General features: G+C 40.1%; 1 protein-coding gene across 1 annotated transcript; it reads right to left on the bottom strand.

Moving 5' to 3' along the window:
- Positions 1-10316: 10316 nt before the first annotated feature.
- On the bottom strand, positions 10317-20237 carry kbtbd4 (kelch repeat and BTB (POZ) domain containing 4). The gene is made up of 5 exons (XM_057837914.1): positions 20178-20237; positions 16247-16708; positions 16046-16187; positions 15845-15951; positions 10317-12555 (listed from the first exon to the last, which is right to left on the bottom strand). The coding sequence occupies exons 2-5, from the start codon at positions 16697-16699 to the stop codon at positions 11695-11697; spliced, it is 1563 nt and encodes a 520-aa protein (XP_057693897.1). The 5' UTR covers positions 16700-16708; positions 20178-20237; the 3' UTR covers positions 10317-11694.
- Between the last annotated feature and the right edge of the window lie 1467 nt (positions 20238-21704).

Here is a 21704-nt window from a genome sequence, read left to right as displayed (position 1 = left end):
TTTCGGTCACGACCCACAGCTCGTGACAATAGGTGAGGGTAGGAACATGGATCGACCGGTAAATCGAGAGCTTCGCCTTTTGGCTCAGCTCCTTCTTCACCACAACGGACCGGTGCAGAGTCCGCATCACTGCAGACGCTGCACCGATCCGCCTGTCAATCTCCCGCTCCCTCCTACCCTCACTCGTGAACAAGACCCCAAGATACTTGAACTCCTCCACTTGGGGCAGGATCTCATCCCCGACCAGGAGAGGGCATGCCACCCTTTTCCGGCTGAGGACCATGGTCTCGAATTTGGAGGCGCTGATCTTCATCCACACCGCTTCACACTCGGCTGCGAACCGCCCCAGTGAGAGTTGGAGGTCACGGCTTGATGAAGCCAAGAGCACCACATCATCTGCAAAAAGCAGAGATGCAATGCTGAGGCCACCAAACCGGACATCCTCAGCGCTTCGACTGTGCCTAGAAATTGTCCATAAAAATTATGAACAGAATCGGTGACAAAGGGCAGCCTTGGCGGAGTCCAATCCTCACTTGGAACGAATTCGACTTACTGTCGGCAATGCGGACCAGACTCTGACACCGGTCATACAGGGACCGAACAGCCCTTACACAGGGGCTTGGTACCCCGTACTGCCAGAGCACCCTCCACAGGACTCCCCTAGGCACACGGTCGAACACCTTCTCCAAATCCACAAAACACATGTAGACTGGTTGGGCGAACTCCCATGCACCCTCAAGGGACGCTGCCGAGGGTGTAGAGCTGGTCCACTGTTCCACGGCCGGGACGAAAGCCACACTGCTCCTCCTGAATCCGAGATTCGACTTCCCGACGGACCCTCCTCTCCAGCACCCCTGAATAGACTTTACCGGGGAGGCTGAGGAGTGTGATCCCTCTATAATTGGAACACACCCTCCGGTCCCCCTTTTTAAAAAGGGGGAGCACCACCCCGGTCTGCCAATCCAGAGGCACTGTCCCCGATGTCCATGCGATGTTGTAGAGGCGTGTAAGCCATGACAGCCCCACAACATCCAGAGCCTTTAGAAACTCCGGGCGGATCTCATCGACCCCTGGGGCCTTGCCACCGAGGAGCTTTCCAACAACTTCAGTGACTTCAACCCCAGAGATTGGAGAGCCCACCTCGGAGTCCCCAGACTCTGCTCCCTCCAAGGGAGGCGTCTCGGTGGAATTGAGGAGGTCTTTGAAGTATTCGCCCCACCGACTCACGACGTCCCGAGTCGAGGTCAGCAGTACCGCATCTTCACTATACGCAGTGTTAATGGTGCACTGCTTTCCTCTCCTCAGATGCCGGATGGTGGACCAGAATTTCTTTGAAGCCGTCCGGAAGTCGTTTTCCATGGCCTCGCCAAACTCCTCCCATGTCCGAGTTTTTGCCTCAGCGACCGCCGAAGCTGCAGTCCGCTTGGCCAGCCGGTACCTGTCAGCTTCCACCGGAGTCCCACAGGCCAAAAAGGCCTGGTAGGCCTCCTTCTTCAGCTTGACGGCATTCCTTACCGCTGGTGTCCACCAGCGGGTTCGGGGATATCCGCCACAACAGGCACCAACTACCTTATGGCCACAGCTCCGATCAGCCGCCTCGACAATGGAGGTGCGGAACATGGCCCTCTCGGACTCAAAGTCCCCCATTTCCCCCAGGACAAGGGAGAAGTTCTGCCGGAGGTGAGTGTTAAAGCTCTTTCTGACAGTGGATTCTGCCAGACGTTCCCAGCAGACCCTCACTATACGTTTGGGCCTGCCAGGTCTGGCCAGCATCTTCCCCCGCCATCCGAGCCAACACACCACCAGGTGGTGATCAGTTGACAGATACGCCCCTCTCTTCACCCGAGTGTCCAAACCATGTGGCCGCAAGTCCGATGACACGATTGCAAAGTTCATCGAACTGCGGCCTAGGGTGTCCTGGTGCCAAGTGCACATATGGACACCCCTATGTTTGAACATGGTGTTCGTTATGGACAAACCGTGACGAGCACAGAAGTCCAATAACAGAACAACACTTGGGTTCTGATCGGGGGGGGCCGTTCCTCCCAATCGCGCCCCTCCAGGTCCCACTGTCATTGCCCACGTGAGCGTTGAAGTCCCCCAGAAGAACGAGGGAGTCCCCAGAGGGGGCACTCTCCAGCACACCCTCCAAGGACTCCAAAAAGGGTGGGTATTCTGAGCTGCTGTTCGGTGCATAAGCGCAAACAACAGTCAGAACCCGTCCCCCCACCTGAAGGCAGAGGGAGGCTACCCTCTCGTCTACTGGAGTAAACCCCAACGTACAGGTGCCAAGCCGGGGGGCAATAAGTTTGCCCACACCTGCTCGGCGCCTCTCACCGTGGGCAACTCCAGAGTGGAAGAGAGTCCAACCCCTCTAGAGAGGATTGGTACCAGAACCCAAGCTGTGTGTGGAGGAGAGTCCGACTATATCTAGTCGGAACTTCTCTGTCTCACACACCAGCTCGGGCTCCTTCCCTGCCAGAGAGGTGACATTCCATGTCCCAAGAGTTAGCTTCTGCAGCTGGGGGTCGGACCGCCAAGTCCCCCGCCTTTGGCTGCCGCCTAACTCCCTACGCACCCGACCCCCTTGGCCCATCCCACAGATGGTGAGCCCATGGGAAGGGGAACATGAGACGCTTGCCTCATGTATGGGTCACTTCCTATTAATTTCACATCACTTCCTTTTGATGTAGAAGCATTTCTGAATTTCTACCATTCTTTTGCGTTCACTTCCTGTTGATTTTACTGCAATTCTGGAGAATCTGGGTCACTTCCTGTTTATTTTGGGTCACTTCTTTTCGATTTTGGGGCATTTCTGGGTCACTTCCTGTTTATGATGGGGGATTTACGGGTTTCTTTCTGTTAATTTCCGGTCACTTTCTGTTGATTTTGGAGTAATTCCAGGTCAATTCCTGTTGAATTTTGGATATTTCCCAAGAACTTACTGGTAAAAAAAAAAATTACAATTTTTGAAAATATATGAAAGTAGTTACAATGGTAGGAAGGTTGTTTATCTTTTTTAGGGCGGCAGCTATCGATTATTTTAGTAGTTGATTAATCGATGAACTAGTTAGTTCGAATAATCGAGTAATCGGATAAGGAACATGAAAAATTAAAATACTTGAGCTGACCCACAAACGGTACAAAACAATAATAAAAAAGGGCTGTCAAAATTATTGCGTTAACGGGCGGTAATTAATTTTAAAAAATTAATCACGTTAAAATATTTGACGCAATTAACACACATGCCCCGCTCAAACAGATTAAAATGACAGCACAGGGTCATATGCACTTGTTACTTGTTTTTTTGGAGTTTTGTCATCCTCTTCTGGCGCTTGGGTGCGACTGATTTTATGGGTTCAGCACCATGAGAATTGTGTAATTATTGACATCAACAATGGCGAGCTACTAGTTTATTTTTTGATTGAAATTTTTACAAATTTTATTAAAACGAAAACATTAAGAGGGGTTTTAATATAAGATTTCTATAACTTGTACTAACATTTATCCTTTAAGTCTTTCTGTCCATGGATGGCTTTAACAGAATGTTAATAATGTTAATGCCATCTTGTTGATTTATTGTTGTAATAAACACAGTAGCTATGTACAGCATGTTGAATGTATATATCCGTCTTGTGTCTTATCTTTCCATTCCAACAATAATTTACAGAAAAATATGGCATATTTTATAGATGGTTTGAATTGCGATTAATTACCATTCATTAATTTTTAAGCTGTGATTAACTCGATTAAAAATTTTAATCGTTTGACAGCCCTAATAAAAAGTAATAATAAGAAGCTATGTACAGCAAAAGAACAATTGGCTAACTTACATAGCAAAAGTCCGCTAGCTTTTTTTAAAAATTTTTTTTACAATGCTCCTCACAAATGGTTCAGACACATATTCCTTAAAAAAAAAAAAGGCTAAATATACCTATAAACTAAATCACGAATGCATTAAAAACATGAGCTCAAACAAAAAAATAGCTTACATTGGTCTGAACAGGGAGCAGTTGGATTCAGCCATGTGAAATGAGGCAGACCAGAGGGTAGTATATCCACCCTAATAAATAAAACGTAATGCAAACACTTTCAAAATAAACCATTACAACGCCACTTTTAATTAAACAAATACTCGAAGCAACAAAATTTAATTCGAATATATTTTTCTAATCAAATACTCGAGTTAATCGATTAATCGATGCAGCACTAATCTCTTTCCTTGGTGTGAGTCGTACAAGTAGTAATACGGCAAAGTTACTATGTGGTCAATGTAGAAACAGTTCATTTTTAGAGCAGATCTAGTTTGTCTGCCACCACCAATGGCAGCCAATGAATTCACTCGCCGCAGGAGCACAAACAAAATAAAGCATATATGACCGCCACGTTGGATGATAGTCATGTGCGGATTTTATGGCCCGGGGTTGACTCATTTGCCACCATTGATAGTGAATCCACAAAGGCAAATATTGTCATTGGCACTCAGTGTTTGAATTCTAGTTGACAAGTTTTCTCTTACTTGACACTGAAAGAGTTAAAAGAACCAACAAGTGAGATGGTGATCTTAGTTAGAACCAGGAGTTCTAATGTAACCGCATGTGTGCTCCCCGAAGCCCCCGCCATTCGTCTCAGCGTCAGCAACTGACGCTTAGAATAGTTCACAAAGTCTAACGTGAAACTGGGTTTGGGTTTCAGCCGCGCAGCCTCCTGCAGGACATCAATGGGATCAAAGTTGTGGCCTGGCTGTAGTAGCTTTCTATCCTTCTATTCTCTTTATGTCACCAAGGACACAAACATCCTCGCCTCTCACTTTACAATCTCCATATAAACATATGAAAAACTCTGTGTTACACTCACACAAACTGTAAATGAATACAACACACGTTTTAAACACATTTTGAATGTATTTGAAATCGAGATGTATGAAAAATACGGTACGTATTCTACTGTGCCTTTGAGCTGAAAACACTGGTTGAAAGACACGTGACCTCGGTGAGTTCGTAAGTGTCTGGGTGTAAGCTGTGGCCAACAGCAGCTCCTGTGTGAGTGTGCTCATTGTGCATGAGAGCATAATTAAAGACACCATGATTTTAACGAGATATTATCGCGTACTTACCTCTTTTCGTTCCAAAAACTCCATGTAGCATGTGTGACAGAGGGTGAAGACACAGCTATGAATGACCACAGCCAGGTTTTGGGGGGATTTTATGGGTGAAACATGGTAATATAACAAGTTTTGCGATGCAGAAATCGCAGACATCAAGGAGTGGTCGAAATTTTCTTTTACATATATTCTCCCTTTCATAGTTTTTTTTTTCACTTTTTCTTTGTTTGGATCGATTTTTTATCATCTAAAATATTGGGGAAAATGCGACAGTAACAAAAAATAAATACAATTAGGCGATAGTTATGAGGTAGATATCCGTGACTTATTTACAGACACTATTTTTTTCATTGTGACTGAATTTGTTAAAAGTTTGAAATATGCGAGTGAATAATTGTTTAGTGTCATTTTTTAAAAACTAAATATTAGCCATCAATTAATTATTCTAAGCTAAAAAAGACATTTCGAATAATAAATATAATTACTTACCTTCTTATGACTTGGTTGAAACAAAAGCGGTTGCGCGAGGTCTGTAAACGGGGGACTCCAGGGTAAAACAGACAAATTGAAAATAGTTCGGGGCTTAATGTGCCATGAATCTGCTATGGCAGCATATACACACATTTTTCTATCAAACACAACAGTTCTTTTGGCTTAAAAGACAGCAGTTTATTTTAAAGAGGGGTGCAAGAGCAGAAACTGCCTTTTCAGTCTTGTCTGCCACCGCGACCCGACCTCGGATAAGCGGGAGAAAATGGATGGATGGGGTTCATTAGTATTTGTACCCCTGAGAATCAGCAATAATTCTGACACTCAAGAGTTGTCAGTCTACCTTAAAAAAAGTCCACCTTTACCCCATGAGTAACCACCCACCCACCACCCGTTTGAGCCCATTATTGTCATCTGTGCACCACACAGTCAGTCATAATCCAACAGCTACCATGGGCAAGACCAGAGAGGATTCGAAAGCCACCAGAGGCAAGGCAAGGCAAGGCAAATTTAGAAGGCCCGTCTAAAGTTTGCCAGGGACCATCTGAATGATGCAGTGGGGTGAGGGGAGAAAGTCATGTGGTTAAATGAGACCAAAGTCGAACTTTTTGGTGCAAACCTTGCTCGTCGTGTGTGGAGGAAAGTGTGTGGAGAAAAGAAGGATGAGTACAATCCCAAGAACACCATCCCCACTGTGAAGTATGGGGTTGAAAACCTCATGCTTTGGGGCGGCTTTTCGGCAAACGGACAGGACTACTGTACTGTATCAAGCAGAGGATGAATGGTGAAATGTATCGTCAGATTTTGAGCCACAATCTCCTTACCTCAGTCAGAGACTTGAAGATGAGTCGTGGCTGGATCTTCCAACATGACAATTATCCGAAGCACACAGCCAAGCTGACCAAGAAGAGGCTGCGTAAAAAGCATATCAAGGCTCTGGATTGGCCAAGCCAGTCTCCAAAACTCAATCCAATAGAAAATCTCTGGATGGAGCTGAAACTTTGTGTTTCTCAACAACAGACCCGAAACCTGACAGATCTAGATAAGATTTGTGTGGAGGAATGCACCAAAATCCCTGTTTCCATATGTGAAAACCTGGTGAAGAATTGCAGAAAGCGTCTGACCTCTGTAATTGCAAACAAAAGCTTCCGCACTAACTATTAGCATTGATTTTCTCGGGTACAAATACTTATAAATCCCATTGAATTACAAATAAATTATTTAAAAATATCATACAATGAGAGTTCCATTTTTTTTAAAATTATGTCTCTATATGTGGCATCTATGATTGAAATTTCAGACCTCTTCCTATTTTCTAAGTGGGTAAACTTGCAAAATCACAAGGGGTGCAAATACTTCTACCCCTCACTGTATATCAGTGGTGACAGTCATTTTACGAAGGCAACAAGTACACAAAAGTTGATTAAAAACCAGCACAGTACACACAATACAAACACACAATAAAAAAAAACCTTTAATTATAAAACATCTCACATTCTACAGTTGGACATCAATATTTGACAATTAAGGGGGATATGAAACACTATGGTATATTGTACAGTGGTATATTTACGCTTAATGTTAAGCTCATGCGTTTGGTGATTAAAGTTGCTATCAAAAACGTCAATAATTTTTGGGGAGAGACATCATCAGAAAACTATTGACTGAAGAATTTAAAAATGTTTCATAAAACAAAACAGTGCAAATGGTCCATTTTAATTTTACTTACCGGTATTTTTAATTATTACCCCCCCCAAAAAAACAAATTACATTTACTAGGACCACATTGTTTGAATTGTGGTCCAATTGAATTGTTTGAAGTGTGGTCCAAATACATACATTAATAATGCTAGTCTTTTTGCAGAACATTTACTATTTAATACCAAAATCTATAAAATTACATCTCTCTGACTACCTATAAATCAGGTTTATCTAATTTCTAGTATTTGCTGAGATAATACATTAAAACCATCCTTTTTTTGGAATGTTTTATATGCTTTCCTTGACTATGAGATCAATTATTCCATCAATGAATTGTATAAAAAAAAAAGTACAGTATTTTGCCCGAGTTTACTGAAAAATCTATTTTACAAGGTTCTTAATTTTTAAGACCCGTTAGAATTGAATGTCAAGATCATTTCTAGAGCTGAAAATTCTCAAGACAATATTTCACACAATGCAACGCAATTTAAAAGGTATTTAAGATCTACCATATCAAATCCAATGCCCTTTAGGATGTTTTTAAATAGATTTTTAACACCCTTGTGTTTACTGACAGATTAGGATTTAAATTAAATCAGCCACCGGTTAAATTGAAGTGAAATTTATTTTAGACCATGCCAGGAACTGAAGCATGTTTGGAAGGTTTCCTAGCACACAATTGCCTACAAGTTACCAAGAAATTAATTTTAATTGTAGGTTTGTAACTATTGGTACAAAAACTCAACTCATTGGCTGCCATTGAAGGCGATATACGTCCAATCCATTTTGACTGGGAGAGTTAGCAACACTTGTTTTTGGCAGCCCCTTGAATTTACGTCATTGTCTTTTGGACGATTATACTTATTAGTTTTAGTAGGATTGGGAACCTCTTGGTACCTCGCGATACAAAGCTCACGACAACGATATGGCGATACAGCGATTATCGATACTTTGGTCAGGAAATCATTCTAGTATATTCTACAAACAACTAATAAACAGAAAAACAAGCTTCTGATGTGAATTGGAATGAGTTAATCACTAGTAGACGTCACATCCATTTGAAGTGGGAGGGTGGCAGCGAATGAACATTCGTTCATTCGCTGCCATCCCTCCCACTTCAAACGGATTGAACGTCTGGCCGTCAGTGGCAGCCAATGCGAGGCAATGAGGTAATTTTGGGCCATTTAAAGTAATTTACCTGTTGATGATTTTCAGGTACTCCCTGTTGATTTCGGGGCATTTTATGGGTCACTCCCTGTTTATTTTGAGTTACAGAACAGGAAGGGACCTGGGAATCACCCAAATAAATAGGCAGAGACTCAAACTCAACAGAATATGACCTGTAAAAGCGGTAAAATGAACAGCAAGTAACCTGTAAATGCCCTGAAAATCAGCCAGAATGACTGTGAATGCTCTGGTTTCGAATGAACGAACGTTCCCAGTCTAAATGGATTAGGCTTTGAGCACCGTCAATGGCAGCCTTAGAGTTGACTGAGACACTATTATGGTGGAAGATTTTGGTAGCAACTGGTTGGTTCCTTTTTAAAAAAAAAAATTTTTTTTAAAACATTGACCTTTTTAAAACGACATCTCGGTTCTTGGAAACAGCATATTGATAACCTTTTGGGATACAAAGTATCACGATGTACAGTATCACCATAAGCGGTTTTTAAGGGGGGCCAGGCCCCCCTGGTGGCCAAAAAGTGTCATTGCATGTAACTGAATTCCCTATACGGTATATATAAAAGTTGTAAAGCAATAAAACTGCAACAAAAATGAATGAACAAAAATATATATTTTTATAATGGGCCAAAAAAAAAATTTTCAAACAGGTCATGTGACTAGCAACTTATTTGCTTTGCATATAATTAAAAAAAAAAAAAAATAGAGCTGGGCAATTTTATTTTTCAAATGATTTTTTTCTTTGATTAAAAATATTTTTTTTTGATTGAAGCAACTTCTTTTGGGATTAAATGATTTAAACACAAATGTCCTACCCATAATATACCCAAACACAATAAGGATTGTTTCAATCAAAGAAAACTTTTTCAATGAAAAATTAAGTGTTTAAATGCAAATTTTTCTATCTCAAATTTTTTTCACATTTAAAAACTTATGCCATTATTGAAATTTTTCTTTTTTTTTTTTTGATTGAAGTGATTTTTCTTTTAAAAAATGTGTATTTTTTGAAGCAACTTATTTTTTGATTGAATAATGAAGACAAAAATGTCCTAGCCAAAATGTGGCCCAAACACAAGTCAACGTTACTTCAATCAAAAAAAGTTTCTTCAATCAAAAAAATCAGAGAAAAATAACTTTCACATGCATTTTTTTGAGTTTGAAAATTTTTGCATTCAAACATTTTTTTTTTTTGATTGAAGCGACTTTTTGGTTGAAAATATATATTTTGATTTAAGCAACTTTTTTTAATTGAAGCAAAAATTTTTGGGGATTGAATAATAAAGACAAATCTACCTCCATATGGCTCCGCCCAGGGGATACAATTTTTGACTGGGGTAACTATATTGGCACGACACCGGCGGGCGTACCATATTCAATGGATGACGATCTTGGCGAAAAGTATTGCCTAAGCAGCCCAATTTAAAATTTCCCTCATGATGGGAAACAACGCTCATTGTCAATTTATTATTATAAATATTCTTGTAAGTTCATTTTATTGCTGACACTGCGTTTCAGGGTCATCAACATGTTGTGCCCCCACCCGCCCCAAAAGTCAAACTCCGCCTATGTATATCACCATTTCGATATTTTGTCACACCCCTAAGTTTTAGTCATATTTTAGTTGTCTCAAAATGTCTTTTTGTTTTTGTCTGTAAAATAAATAAATAAAAAATACTCCAAAAATAAAGGCTCCTAACTATTTCTAATGAACATTGACAGACGAGCACTTATTCTAGCGTCTACAAGAACAACGCCAACTTGATTAGGCACACTCAGCAGGAAAACAGTACATCATTTTCTTTTAATTATGACCACCTGGACGCCACAAACTGTATGTAAAAAAAAAAATTAAAAAAAAAGTTGTCCAAGAGTTTACGTAATAGGACGCTCGCCATTAGCATTAAGCTAATGCTAACGTGAATACTGACGAAAACAATACTGGCTGGCAGCAATCCTTATGTTTCCATTGGTTGTTTCCCTGTGTAATATTACAACTGCAACCTTTGTGTGTGACAAATATGCAAAAACATAGAAATTAAGAAGGATGCAAATACTTTTTCACAGCACTATAGCATTACAAGTTGCATTACAGTTTTTAATTAAATCGTTAAATCGTTTTCTAATTGTATTTAACGTTACAGTCAAAATGTCTTACACTCATCCAGTGTCTTTAGTTTTGGCTTAAAGTAGGGCTATCAAATTTATTGCGTTAATGCCGGTAATTTTTAAAAAATTAATGACGTTAAAATATTTAACGCAATTAACGCATACGCTGCACGACCCACTCACGCATTGTCGCGTTCAATCTATAATGGCGCCGTTTTACCTATATATAGAGCTAAAAGGCAGCGTAAAATGAGTCGAGTGAATTTTGGCAGTCTTTGGTGCCTTTTTTTAGTTGGCTAAAGGCCTAAAATCCCTCTCTCAACAATTAGAAATATCGTGGGAAGCAATGAGGGGAAGAAAGGTAGTAGTTGATCTTTTTCTTAACAACCTATGTTATTTCCCAATGCAGAGAAGATATATCAATTGGTGCCACTACGCGCAGTCATGGTTGCACTTCCCATCATGCATTTGGGCAGAACAGTTAAATGGCTACAGTATCATTTCGTTAAAGCTCAACAAATACACTAGATGGCAATATTTAGTCACAATATACAAAGTCACATTTATCCTTTAAGAATTACAAGTCTTTCTATCCGTGGATCCCTCTCACAGAAAGAATGTTAATAATGTAAATGCCATCTTGAGGATTTATTGTCATAATGAACAAATACAGTACTTATGTACTGTATATTGAATGTATATATTCGTCCGAGTTTTATTAATTTTTTTTCTTAATGCATTGCCAAAATGTATATGATTGGGAAAAAATATCAGGAATGATTGGAATTAAATTGGGAGCAAAAAAAAAAAGCAATCGGATCGGGAAATATCGGGATCGGCAGATACTCAAACTAAAACGATCGGGATTGGATTGGGAGCAAAAAAATGATCGGAACAACCCTATTAATAACAATGGTACTGGGCAGAAATTCTTTCAAACCCAGGTCTCATCCATCAGTCTTCTGTGTCTCTCCATTCTCCCCTGCAGTTGTCTACATACAATTGTCCAAAATGCCCATAATTGATGAACTGAATGAAGAGGTGTGCCTCAAAAGTTTCACCTGCGCAGTCTATGTACATTGATTTCAGTCAGAGCAAGAAAGAAGACGGGGTTAGCCCAAGACAAATTGCCAGTTCGTGAGGAGGATCTTTAGACCTGTGATAACAGAGACGACCGATGTCGCCGGATTGAACTTTAACGTGTTGGCGTCGCCTTTCTTACATTTGTCCCGAAAAACATAGATGCAGCCGTTACAGCTGGCCACTTTCCACAGTGAGGGAACGCAGCTCCACGCTTCGGGGAAGCGTAAGCGGGTGAAGCTCTCTAGCAAAGGATTGTAGCAAACCAGCGAGTCGCCTTCCGCCACAATGAAAATGACGTCCATGTGGACCGTGGCGTGCATTCGTCCGGCAAATGGCAGCACGTACGGTTTCACCTGGCAGTTCTGGGACGCCGTGTCGAAGCATTGAATGAGCCGCGAGGGCTTGGTGAAAAAGTCCATGTCGTTCTCTTCGCCGCCGAGCAGGTAGATGGTCCCTCCCAAGTTGACGCCCGCAGCTCCTGAAACCGCCGTGTCCAGCTGGCTAGTCTCCGTCCACATGTTGTCCTTCACTGTGTAGAAGATCACGGCATTTGAGAGAGAGTCCTTCAGCGTCTTGCCGCCCAGAGAGTAAATGGCATCCTCGCTCGTGACAGACACCATGGTGTGGTGGAGGCGGTCCCGCGGCAGTGGCGCGCATCGCTCCCAGTCCATGGTGCGCATGTTGCACTTCCACATGCGACGCGGGATGGAGCCGCCCACCACATAGAGGTCGCCACCGTGCTTGCAAGCGGCGGTGATCTGGTGGCAAAGACTGTTCTGACCGCAAACGGTGATGGCGTCATCCTCGTCGCAGTGAAGCGAAACTGCTAGTGAGTGTGTCCTTGTGTCCACTTTACCAATCAGATAAATGTGGACGCTCTCACCGATTTCCTGTGGGAAGACCAAAAAAAGACTTGGGAGGACATTTTTCATACCAACCCTTTTATTGGTACTCATTAGTGCTGCAACGATTAATCATTTAACTCGAGTATTTGATTACAAAAATAAAGATTCAAATTAAATTTTGCTGCTTCGAGTATTCGTTTAGTTTAGTGCTGCAACGATTAATCGATTAACTCGAGTATTCGATTAGAAAAAAATTATCGAATTAAATTTTGTTGCTTCGAGTATTCGTTTAATTAAAGTGGCGTTGTAATGGTTTATTTTGAAAGTGTTTGCATCTAGTTTTATTGATTAGGGTGTATACACTGCCCTCTGGTCTGCCTCTTTTCACATGGCTGAATCCAACTGCTCCCTGTTAAGACCAACGTAAGTTTTTGTTTGAGCTAATGTCATTCATAATTTAGTTTATAGGTATATTTAGGCCTTTTTTGTGGGAATATGTGTCTGAACCATTTGTAAAGAGCATTGTAATAATAAAAAAAAAACTTTAGCTTTTTATAGCATTTAAGCTAGCGGACTTTTTCTATGTTAGATAGTCAATTGTTCTTTTGTTGTAAATAGATCTTCATTTTTTAAAAAAAATATAGCATTTGAGACTCAGCTCAGGTATTTTAATTTTTCATGTCCCTAATCTGATTACTTGATTATTCGAACTAACTAGTCCATCGATTAATCGACTACTAAAATATTCGATAGCTGCAGCCCTAGTTTAGTTAAAGTGGCGTTGTAATGGTTTGTTTTGAAAGTGTTTGCATTTAGTTTTATTGATTTGGGTGGATACACTGCCCACTAGTCTGCCTCATTTCACGTGGCTGAATCCAGCTGCTCCCTGTTAAGACCAACATAAGCTAAGTTTTTGTTTGAGCTATTTTTTTTTTTTTTTAATGCATTCGTGATTTAGTTTATAGGACATTTAGCCATTTTATTGTGGGAATATGTGTCTGAACCATTTGTTAGGAGCATTGTAAACCATTCGTAGGAGCATTGTAAAAAAAAAAAAAAAAAAAAAAAAAAAAGCATTTTTAGCATTTAAGCTAGCAGACTTTTGCTATGTAAGTTACCTAATTGTTCTTTTGTTGTATATAGATCCTCATTTATTTATTTATTTTTTATATTGTTTGAGGCTCAGCTCAGTTAAATTTTTTATGCTCCTTACCCGATTACTCGATTATTCGAACTAACTAGTTTATCGACCAATCGACTATTAAAATAATCGATAGCTGCAGCACTAGTATTCATATAACTCATTAGCTGCCATTGCATGCGCTAGATCAGAACTTTTCAACCTTTTCTGAGTCACGGCACGTTTTTACATTGGAAAAAATATTGCGGCACATCACAAACTAAAAAAAATATTGAATAAATATATAATAATTAAATCAATATTTATACTTAATTAGTGTGAAACTTGAGCCTGTTTAGATAAAAACAAAGCCAATATCCTGGCAGGAATCTTCTTCAACAACTCTCGCTCTCTCTCTCTCTCTCTCTCTCTCTCCGTTTTCACAGTATAGCAGTTAAGCTTGAAAAGCTCTAAATTATCAGACGGGGACTTTAGCAATGTTTTTAACCGCATCACGGCCGAGCATCTCGCTGACAATGGCTTTGCAGGCAGGTAGTTTTAATGTCTCTGCCACAATGTGGGACTTTGGGGGATTTAGCAACAAGTTTGGCAACAAGGCTTTGAGGGCTTTCTCATTTATCTTAGTAGTTTTTCTCAAAAATGTTGCCTGTTTCTCTGTGTTTTCAAGGCGTACAAAATAGTCCATCGACTTGTTTTGAAGCAATGGTTTTTTTTTTTAGGAGATGTTTAAGCTCGCTTGGCATCATGCCACTGTTGGACGGTCTCTCGTGTCACGTTTAGGGGTGTGGCATCTTAGGCACCCCACGATTCGATACAATTACGATTCAAGGTGCTACGATCCGATTATTAAACGATGATTGCGGTATTGACGATGATCGCGGTTATCACGATTATCGATGCATCGTACATTACTATTTATTACAGTAGCCAAACAAATTTATGTCCATTATTTATTTAAAATATCCTAATGATTCAACAGGAACGATGGAAACATGCCCATACAACAAAAAGCTGCCCTTAAGCTGCTTTTTTATTTATTTATTTTTTTTACAAGAAAGTGCAAAAACATTAACCATTTTAAAGGGAGTACTTATTTCTCTCAACAATACAATAACATTTTCACAGTTGGAACGAATTCCACATTTTCTGGAAACAAAGTATCTTTAGAAATAAGACTTCTTTTAACCAATATACTTTGTTTTCACAGAATTCTGTACTATTTCGCATGTTTGTAGTATTACCGCTGTACTTAATCGTGGTTTTACACGTTCTGCATATGAAATACACGTTAGCGAATTAGCTAATTAGCTTAGCGCTCGGCGCTAACTATTAACATCTCAAAAACAACAACAATAAAGGCTAAACAGTACAAGAGGTTTCGTGTACTCACCTCTTTTAGATGCACACGGGTCTTAGCAACACACTCAGGACATTTTTCAATTGAAATGCCTTAAAACTACTGCTGGACATCTAAATGACACGGAGCAACAAACTATCTCTCTTCCTCTCTTGCTCTAAAAAAATAACTTGGGCACAAAAGCGCGACTACCGGGTTGCGCTTCTGTCCCTGCCTCTCTCAAACACAAATATATTTTCCAGTCTTTTAAAAAGGAGTAAATCTCTTTCTTAGTAACCAGCAGCATCCATCATAACGTGCGCGCGCCTGTTAACGGTGCCTGGTGGCAGACGTGTCTTGAATTTCGTTCTGCTATGAGTGGCTGCCATAAAGTTATGAGGGAAAAAATAGTTTTTGAACCTTTATGAATCGTAATCGAATCGTCACATGTCGAATCGCGATGCATGTAATAATCGATTTTTTGGAACTCCTCTAGTCACGTTCAAGAACTGTTTGGATTTGAAGCCATCAGCCAACTTGCTGTCCTTGACAAGGTGGCTAATGGCTAGAAATCCGAGCCGTTCTTGCAATACCTCGCTCTTCTGCACAAGACTGCAACCTTTTGCCTACTCTTTCCTTCCTACTGCAACTCCCCCCGACAATGTAAAAAAAATGCGATATTGGACAATTTCTCGTGGCACACCTGACGATCCGTCACGGCACACTAATGTGCTGCGGCACACTGGTTGAAAAACACTGTGCGAGATATCCAGTCCATTTTGACAAGGGGGGGCACATGAACGTTCGTTCAAAATTTATGTAAAAACTCATTTTAATGAAAGATTACAGAATTGTACCTTTAGATTATCTTGGAGAACACAAGCAAACTCTTCTCTCTCCACCTTATTGTGATTAATCCACGACTTAATGGCCATAGTTGGATTCTGGGAAGTTGGAACTCCATCTGGAGGGATAAAAACAACCGTGTAGACGCTACATTTCATTTGTAAAATTTTGTTTAAATCGGTCCCTTTTTGGACACTATTCTATTTAGATACCTTTGATAATGTCCAAGAGCAGGCAAAGTGGAAGATTGTGGAATTCCTCAGTGAGATGAAGTTGGGCCAAGTGGATTTTAGCACAATGTTTGGCAGACGTGTACAACTCCTGGTCACTGTGTCTGTCTGCGAGCCACATGACCTGGATAACGACATCGTAGCGTGACCCAAATGTTATCACACGTTTGATAAATAACTCACCTGTAGACAATTCTTAATCTCAACGGTCCGTGAAAGAAAGCGAGAGCATTCCTCAAAGAGAGCGGTTAATTGGTACATGTCTGCCATCTCATACGTGTCCTGCAGGTCCTCCACCCGCAATTTAATAGTGCCGTGGTACATGTAGTCAACCAGCAGCTGGAAGACAGAAGCGCTGACATCCTTCAGTTCAATACAGCGATTATAGGACTCTTTGAGGTTGGAGGTAAACATGGAGCGAAAGAAGCTGCTCTGCGCCGACAGCACTAGTCGATGGAGGTGGAACTCTTTGCCGTCCGCCGTAATGGTGACGTCGGCAAAGAGTCCGTCTCCCAGGCACAAATCCATTATGCTCTTCACCACCCGGCTAGAGTGGGAGCGGTCGGTGAAGGTGTAGCCCTGGAAGTAGTTCTCCTCCCCCCCGACACTGAGGCCCCCCTCCTCACTGGAATCCATCTAGCCTGGCTGGACAAAAAAAAAATCATACAGTCACTATTAGTGAAACAACCCTACCGATCCATTTGAACCCTTTATAGCACAAGTGGCTATTAATGGTAGTTTTAAAAACTTAACCTCATATAAACATGGCACCCACATACGCGGCGATTACATTTTTAGTGATGTACATCTGTACATGACCCAAATAGACATGCAGTGGGGCAAATAAGTATTTAGTCAACCACTAATTGTGCAAGTTCTCCCACTTGAAAATACTAGAGAGGCCTGTAATTGTCAACATGGGTAAACCTCAACCATGAGAGACAGAATGTGGGAAAAAAACCCAGAAGATCACATTGTTTGATTTTTAAAGAATTTATTTGCAAATCATGGTGGAAAATAAGTATTTGGTCAATACCAAAAGTTAATCTCAATATTTTGTTATGTACCCTTTGTTGGCAATAACGGAGGCCAAATGTTTTCTGTAACTCTTCTGTTGCTGGTATTTTGGCCCATTCCTCAGTGCAGATCTCCTCTAGAGCAGTGATGTTTTGGGGCTGTCGTTGGGCAACAGGGACTTTCAACTCCCTCCACAGATTTTCGATGGGGTTGAGATCTGGAGACTGGCTAGGCCACTCCAGGACCTTGAAATGCTTCTTACGAATCCACTCCTTTGTTGCCCTGGCTGTGTGTTTGGGATCATTGTCATGCTGAAAGACCCAGCCGCATCTCATCTTCAATGCCCTTGCTGATGGAAGGAGATTTTGACTCAAATCATATCTCTCAATATATGGCCCCATTCATTCTTTGCAATTCAGTATTCTTTCTCCTCCAAACACGAGAACCTGTGTTTCAACCAAAAAGTTCTATTTTGGTTTTATCTGACCATAACACTTTCTCCCAGTCCTCTTCTGGATCATCCAAATGCTCTCTAGCGAACCGCAGAAGGGCCTGGACGTGTACTTTCTTCAGCAGGGGGATACGTCTGGCAGTGCAGGATTTGAGTCCCTGGCGGCGCATTGTATTACTGATAGTAGCCTTTGTTACTGTGGTCCTAGCTCTCTGTAGGTCATTCACTAGGCCCCCCTGTGTGGTTCTGGGATTTTTGCTCACCGTTCTTGTTATCATTTTGACGCCACGGGGTGAGATCCTGAATGGAGCCCCAGATCAAGGGGAGATTATCAGTGGTCTCGTATGTCTTCCATTTCCTAATAATTGCTCCCACAGTTGATTTCTTTACGCCGAGCGTTTTACCTATTGCAGATTCAGTCTTCCCAGCCTGGTGCAGGTCTACAATTTTGTCACTGGTGTCCTTCGACAGCTCTTTGGTCTTGGCCATAGTGGAGTTTAGAGTGTGACTGACTGAGATTGTGGACAGGTGTCTTTTATTCCGATAATGAGTTAAAACAGGTGCCATAAATACAGGTAACGAGTGGAGCCTCGTTAGACCTCGTTAGAAGAAGTTATACCTCTTTGACAGCCAGAAATCTTGCTTGTACGTAGGTGACCAAATACTTATTTTCCACTCTAATTTGTAAATGAATTCTTTAAAAATCAAACAATGTGATTTTCAGGTTTTTTTTTTCCACATTCTGTCTCTCATGGTTGAGGTTTACCCATTTTGACAATTACAGGCCTCTCTAATCTTTTAAAGTAGGAGAACTTGCACAATTGGTGGTTGACTAAATACTTATTTGCCCCACTGTATGTGAAACAAAAAGAAACTGCCAACTGTGGAGCTTTTAAAGAGATAGATGCTGCTTAAAGAAAAGTTTCCCGCCGGAGTCATTCTGGAGGCCAATCAAAAGGGCTGCATGAACGAGGTGAGGATGAGATAGTGGCTGAAGGAAGTGTACGTTAAGCGATGGGATGTTTTGGTTCTTTTTTCCACGTGTCACCATCCCTGTTGATATGTGACTCCATTCGCACCCATCTCCCACCAGCTGTGAAAAACCAAGTGCATCTGATGAACTTGGAGCTCGCCATCATGACGAAAGAACTCCAACCGCTGGATATCGTTGTAAACCGGGCGTTGAAAGTCAAGTATCAAGAGGCGTGGGAGCAATGGGCGATGAATGGCGAACACAGCTTTACCAAGACTGGGAGGCAGCGCTGGGCTAGTTACGCCACAATTTTCCGATGGATTATGGATGCTTGGGCTACGGTGTCTGCTTGCACAGTTGTTCGTGCTTTCGCCAAAGCCAGCATCATTTCTGAGGAAGCGGAGACTCAGGGCAAGCAGACTGACTCTGACAATGACGAAATGGAACCTGTCGTGTTTGATGGAGACCTAGCCCAGCAGTTCAATTCGGATACAGAAGGTGAGGACTTTGATAGATTTGTGGATTGATTAAGATTGATGTGAGTACTTTGTTAAATTCTTTAATAAAGTACAATTGAACTCAGTTTTGCTCCCGCTGCCTTTAAAAAAAAATTATGCGCGAGCGCACACGCTATCGTACATGCTAGCATATGTTTTTCATGCGCCCAATAATGCGGAGTGTGTGTATGTGTGTGTTAAATACAAAAATATCACCCAAAAATGAGCCTGCGCTTTTTTATACGGTGCGCCCTATGGTTGTGAAAATGTTGTTCAAATACAGTATATATTTTGATTATTATTCATCTTAATCAAATGAATAAGTTATCATTCATAAAATCTTCATAACACAATAAATTAAAATGAATTCAAACAATTCTCTCTGGTTATGGCCCCCAATAACACTCTAAAGTCAATTTAAAAAATGAAATAGCCTTAATAACAAATAACATTTTTAAAATTCGCCTTTCTTGTTTTTAATATAAAGGAACACACTTTAAATCCCGAAGAGAATAAGTGCAATTTTATTTTTTAATCTATATAAAAATAAATTAAAATTAAAATATTTACTGATTTTCCTTTATTTTACATTACAAAAGAAACATGTATTTTTTTTAATGATTAATAAAAGAATATTTCCACTCATTTCTTGCCATTGACAATGATAGATGATAGAATTAAACTGGGAGGACTGACTGAAAGCTCATCTTCCAATGCTATTGATGGCGCTCGATGTCCAATCAAATTTTGGCTCACTGGAAGCCTCGCCAAGTCCAAATGGATTGGACGGCTACCGCCGTCAATGGCAACCAATGAGTGCCCCATGAGGGGTTAACTTGGTAGGTCTAGCAATAAATGGCTACTAAGTGATTGAAACTAAGACAATGTATCCATCTCATTGATAAATAGCATAAACAGCGGCTTTTCGGTCAAAGTGCGGGATTTTGAGTGTGGTTCATGAGCTTAAACACCAATTCTGAGACATTCAATGACAGATATACTCAACGTGACTGTGATCAGCAGCTACGCAAATGATGCCTCTATAGACACTCGCGTTAGCGCGTGTTAGCACAGACTTAAACCCAGCGCAGAAAATAACCATTTCTTTTAAAACTAATTTTCAAATTTAATTTGAACCAGATGATTCAAATAATAGTATTAAACCTGGGAAATTACCTTTAAAGCAGACGAACTCCGTCAGGTTCTTAGGCACAGATGACACTGTTCACCGGAAGTAAATAAACTTTGCGACGGTCAGCTGATCGTCAATTTCTTCTTTCTCATGTCAGGATGACCTGATTTACGCTACTGCCCTCTATAGACTAAAGATATATTGTAATAAACTGCACTGATATGGAGGTAGATTAGTGTCTTTATTATTCAATCAAAAAAACAGTTGCTTCAATCAAAGAATTGATTGAATGCAAAAATAAATTTGAAACTCCAAAAAATGTTTTTGGAACCTATTTTTCTTTGATTGATTTTTTTTTTTTTTTTAAATTTAAGTCAAGTTTTTTGATTGAAACAACGTTTTTGATTGACGTAATGTAGTTTAGCGTTCGGACCACAATTTGGCTAAGACATTTGTGTCTTTATTAATCAAAAAATAAGTTGCTTCAAACCAAAAAATATATATATTTTCAAGAGAAAAATAACTTCAATCAAAAATAAAAAAATTAAATCGTAGAAAAAACGTTTTTGAATGTGAAAAATTATTTGAGACGCAGAAATTCCCATTTGAACACTTAATTTTTCATTGAAACTGTTTCCTTTGATTGAAGCAATCCTTTTTGTGTTTGAGCCATATTATGGGTAGGACATTTGTGTCAAAATCATTAGATCCCAATAAAAGTTGCTTCAATTAAAAAAAAACTATTTTTAATCAAAGAAAAAAATCACTTAATTTTTTTTTTTTTCAACATTTTTTTATTTCAAATATATTCATATTTTTATTGAAGTGTCACTTTTTTTTTTAAAGCAAAACGTTTATTTATTTATTTTTTTTTAAGTGGAAAAAGTTTTGGACGCACTATTTTTTTGAAGTGGAAAAAGTTTTGAAGACACTTTTTTCGATTGAATCATTTTGACAGAAAGAAAAATTAAGTTAAATTAAGAAAATTACTTCGGTAAAAGTATAAGTATCTAAGACAAAAATACTCATATAAAGGTACAAAAGTACTTGCTTTAAAATTTACTTTACAAGCTTAAAGTAAAACTATTTTTTCCCGTTGCAAAAATGTAATATATGTATATGAATCTGAGTCAGTACAGTGATCTCTCATTTTTCGTGGTTCTTGGGGACCAGAACCCGCCTCAATAAGTAAAAAAAACACAAATAATATTAACAAATGGTTTTTAAGCACTTCAAATGTGATAAATATGATACGTTTTAAACATGTTACGGTCCCACCGAATCATTTTTAAACAAGAATAAAGTAGTTTAAATATGCTTGGCATTATTAAATGCTTCATTGAATGAGTCCACTCAAATCCACCCAAGCTGCTCACCTACACACAACGAGTTGCCAAATCAACTGTTTAACAAGTTAAACGATGATTGACGCATGCTGTGCTTTGAAGTTCGTGTCTCTGGCAAGCTTAAACTCAAACATCTGTCAATCATCGTTAACTTTAATTAGCAACTGCAGAGCACAGCCTGATGATCAAAGAGCAGGGAGAGGGAAGGAGGGAGGTCGAGTGAGA

This window comes from Corythoichthys intestinalis, chromosome 5 (assembly GCF_030265065.1).
Source record: "Corythoichthys intestinalis isolate RoL2023-P3 chromosome 5, ASM3026506v1, whole genome shotgun sequence".
Taxonomy (NCBI): domain Eukaryota; kingdom Metazoa; phylum Chordata; class Actinopteri; order Syngnathiformes; family Syngnathidae; genus Corythoichthys; species Corythoichthys intestinalis.
This window is presented reverse-complemented; position numbering and strand designations above follow the sequence as displayed.

Coding starts and splice junctions, on each gene's coding strand:
- kbtbd4 (XM_057837914.1), bottom strand. CDS start 16,699: ATGGATTCCAGTGAGGAGGGGGGCCTCAGTGTCGGGGGGGAGGAGAAC. Junction 16,188..16,246: donor AGATTAAGAATTGTCTACAG/GTGAGTTATTTA, acceptor GTCGTTATCCAG/GTCATGTGGCTCGCAGACAG. Junction 15,952..16,045: donor GCTCTTGGACATTATCAAAG/GTATCTAAATAG, acceptor TTATCCCTCCAG/ATGGAGTTCCAACTTCCCAG.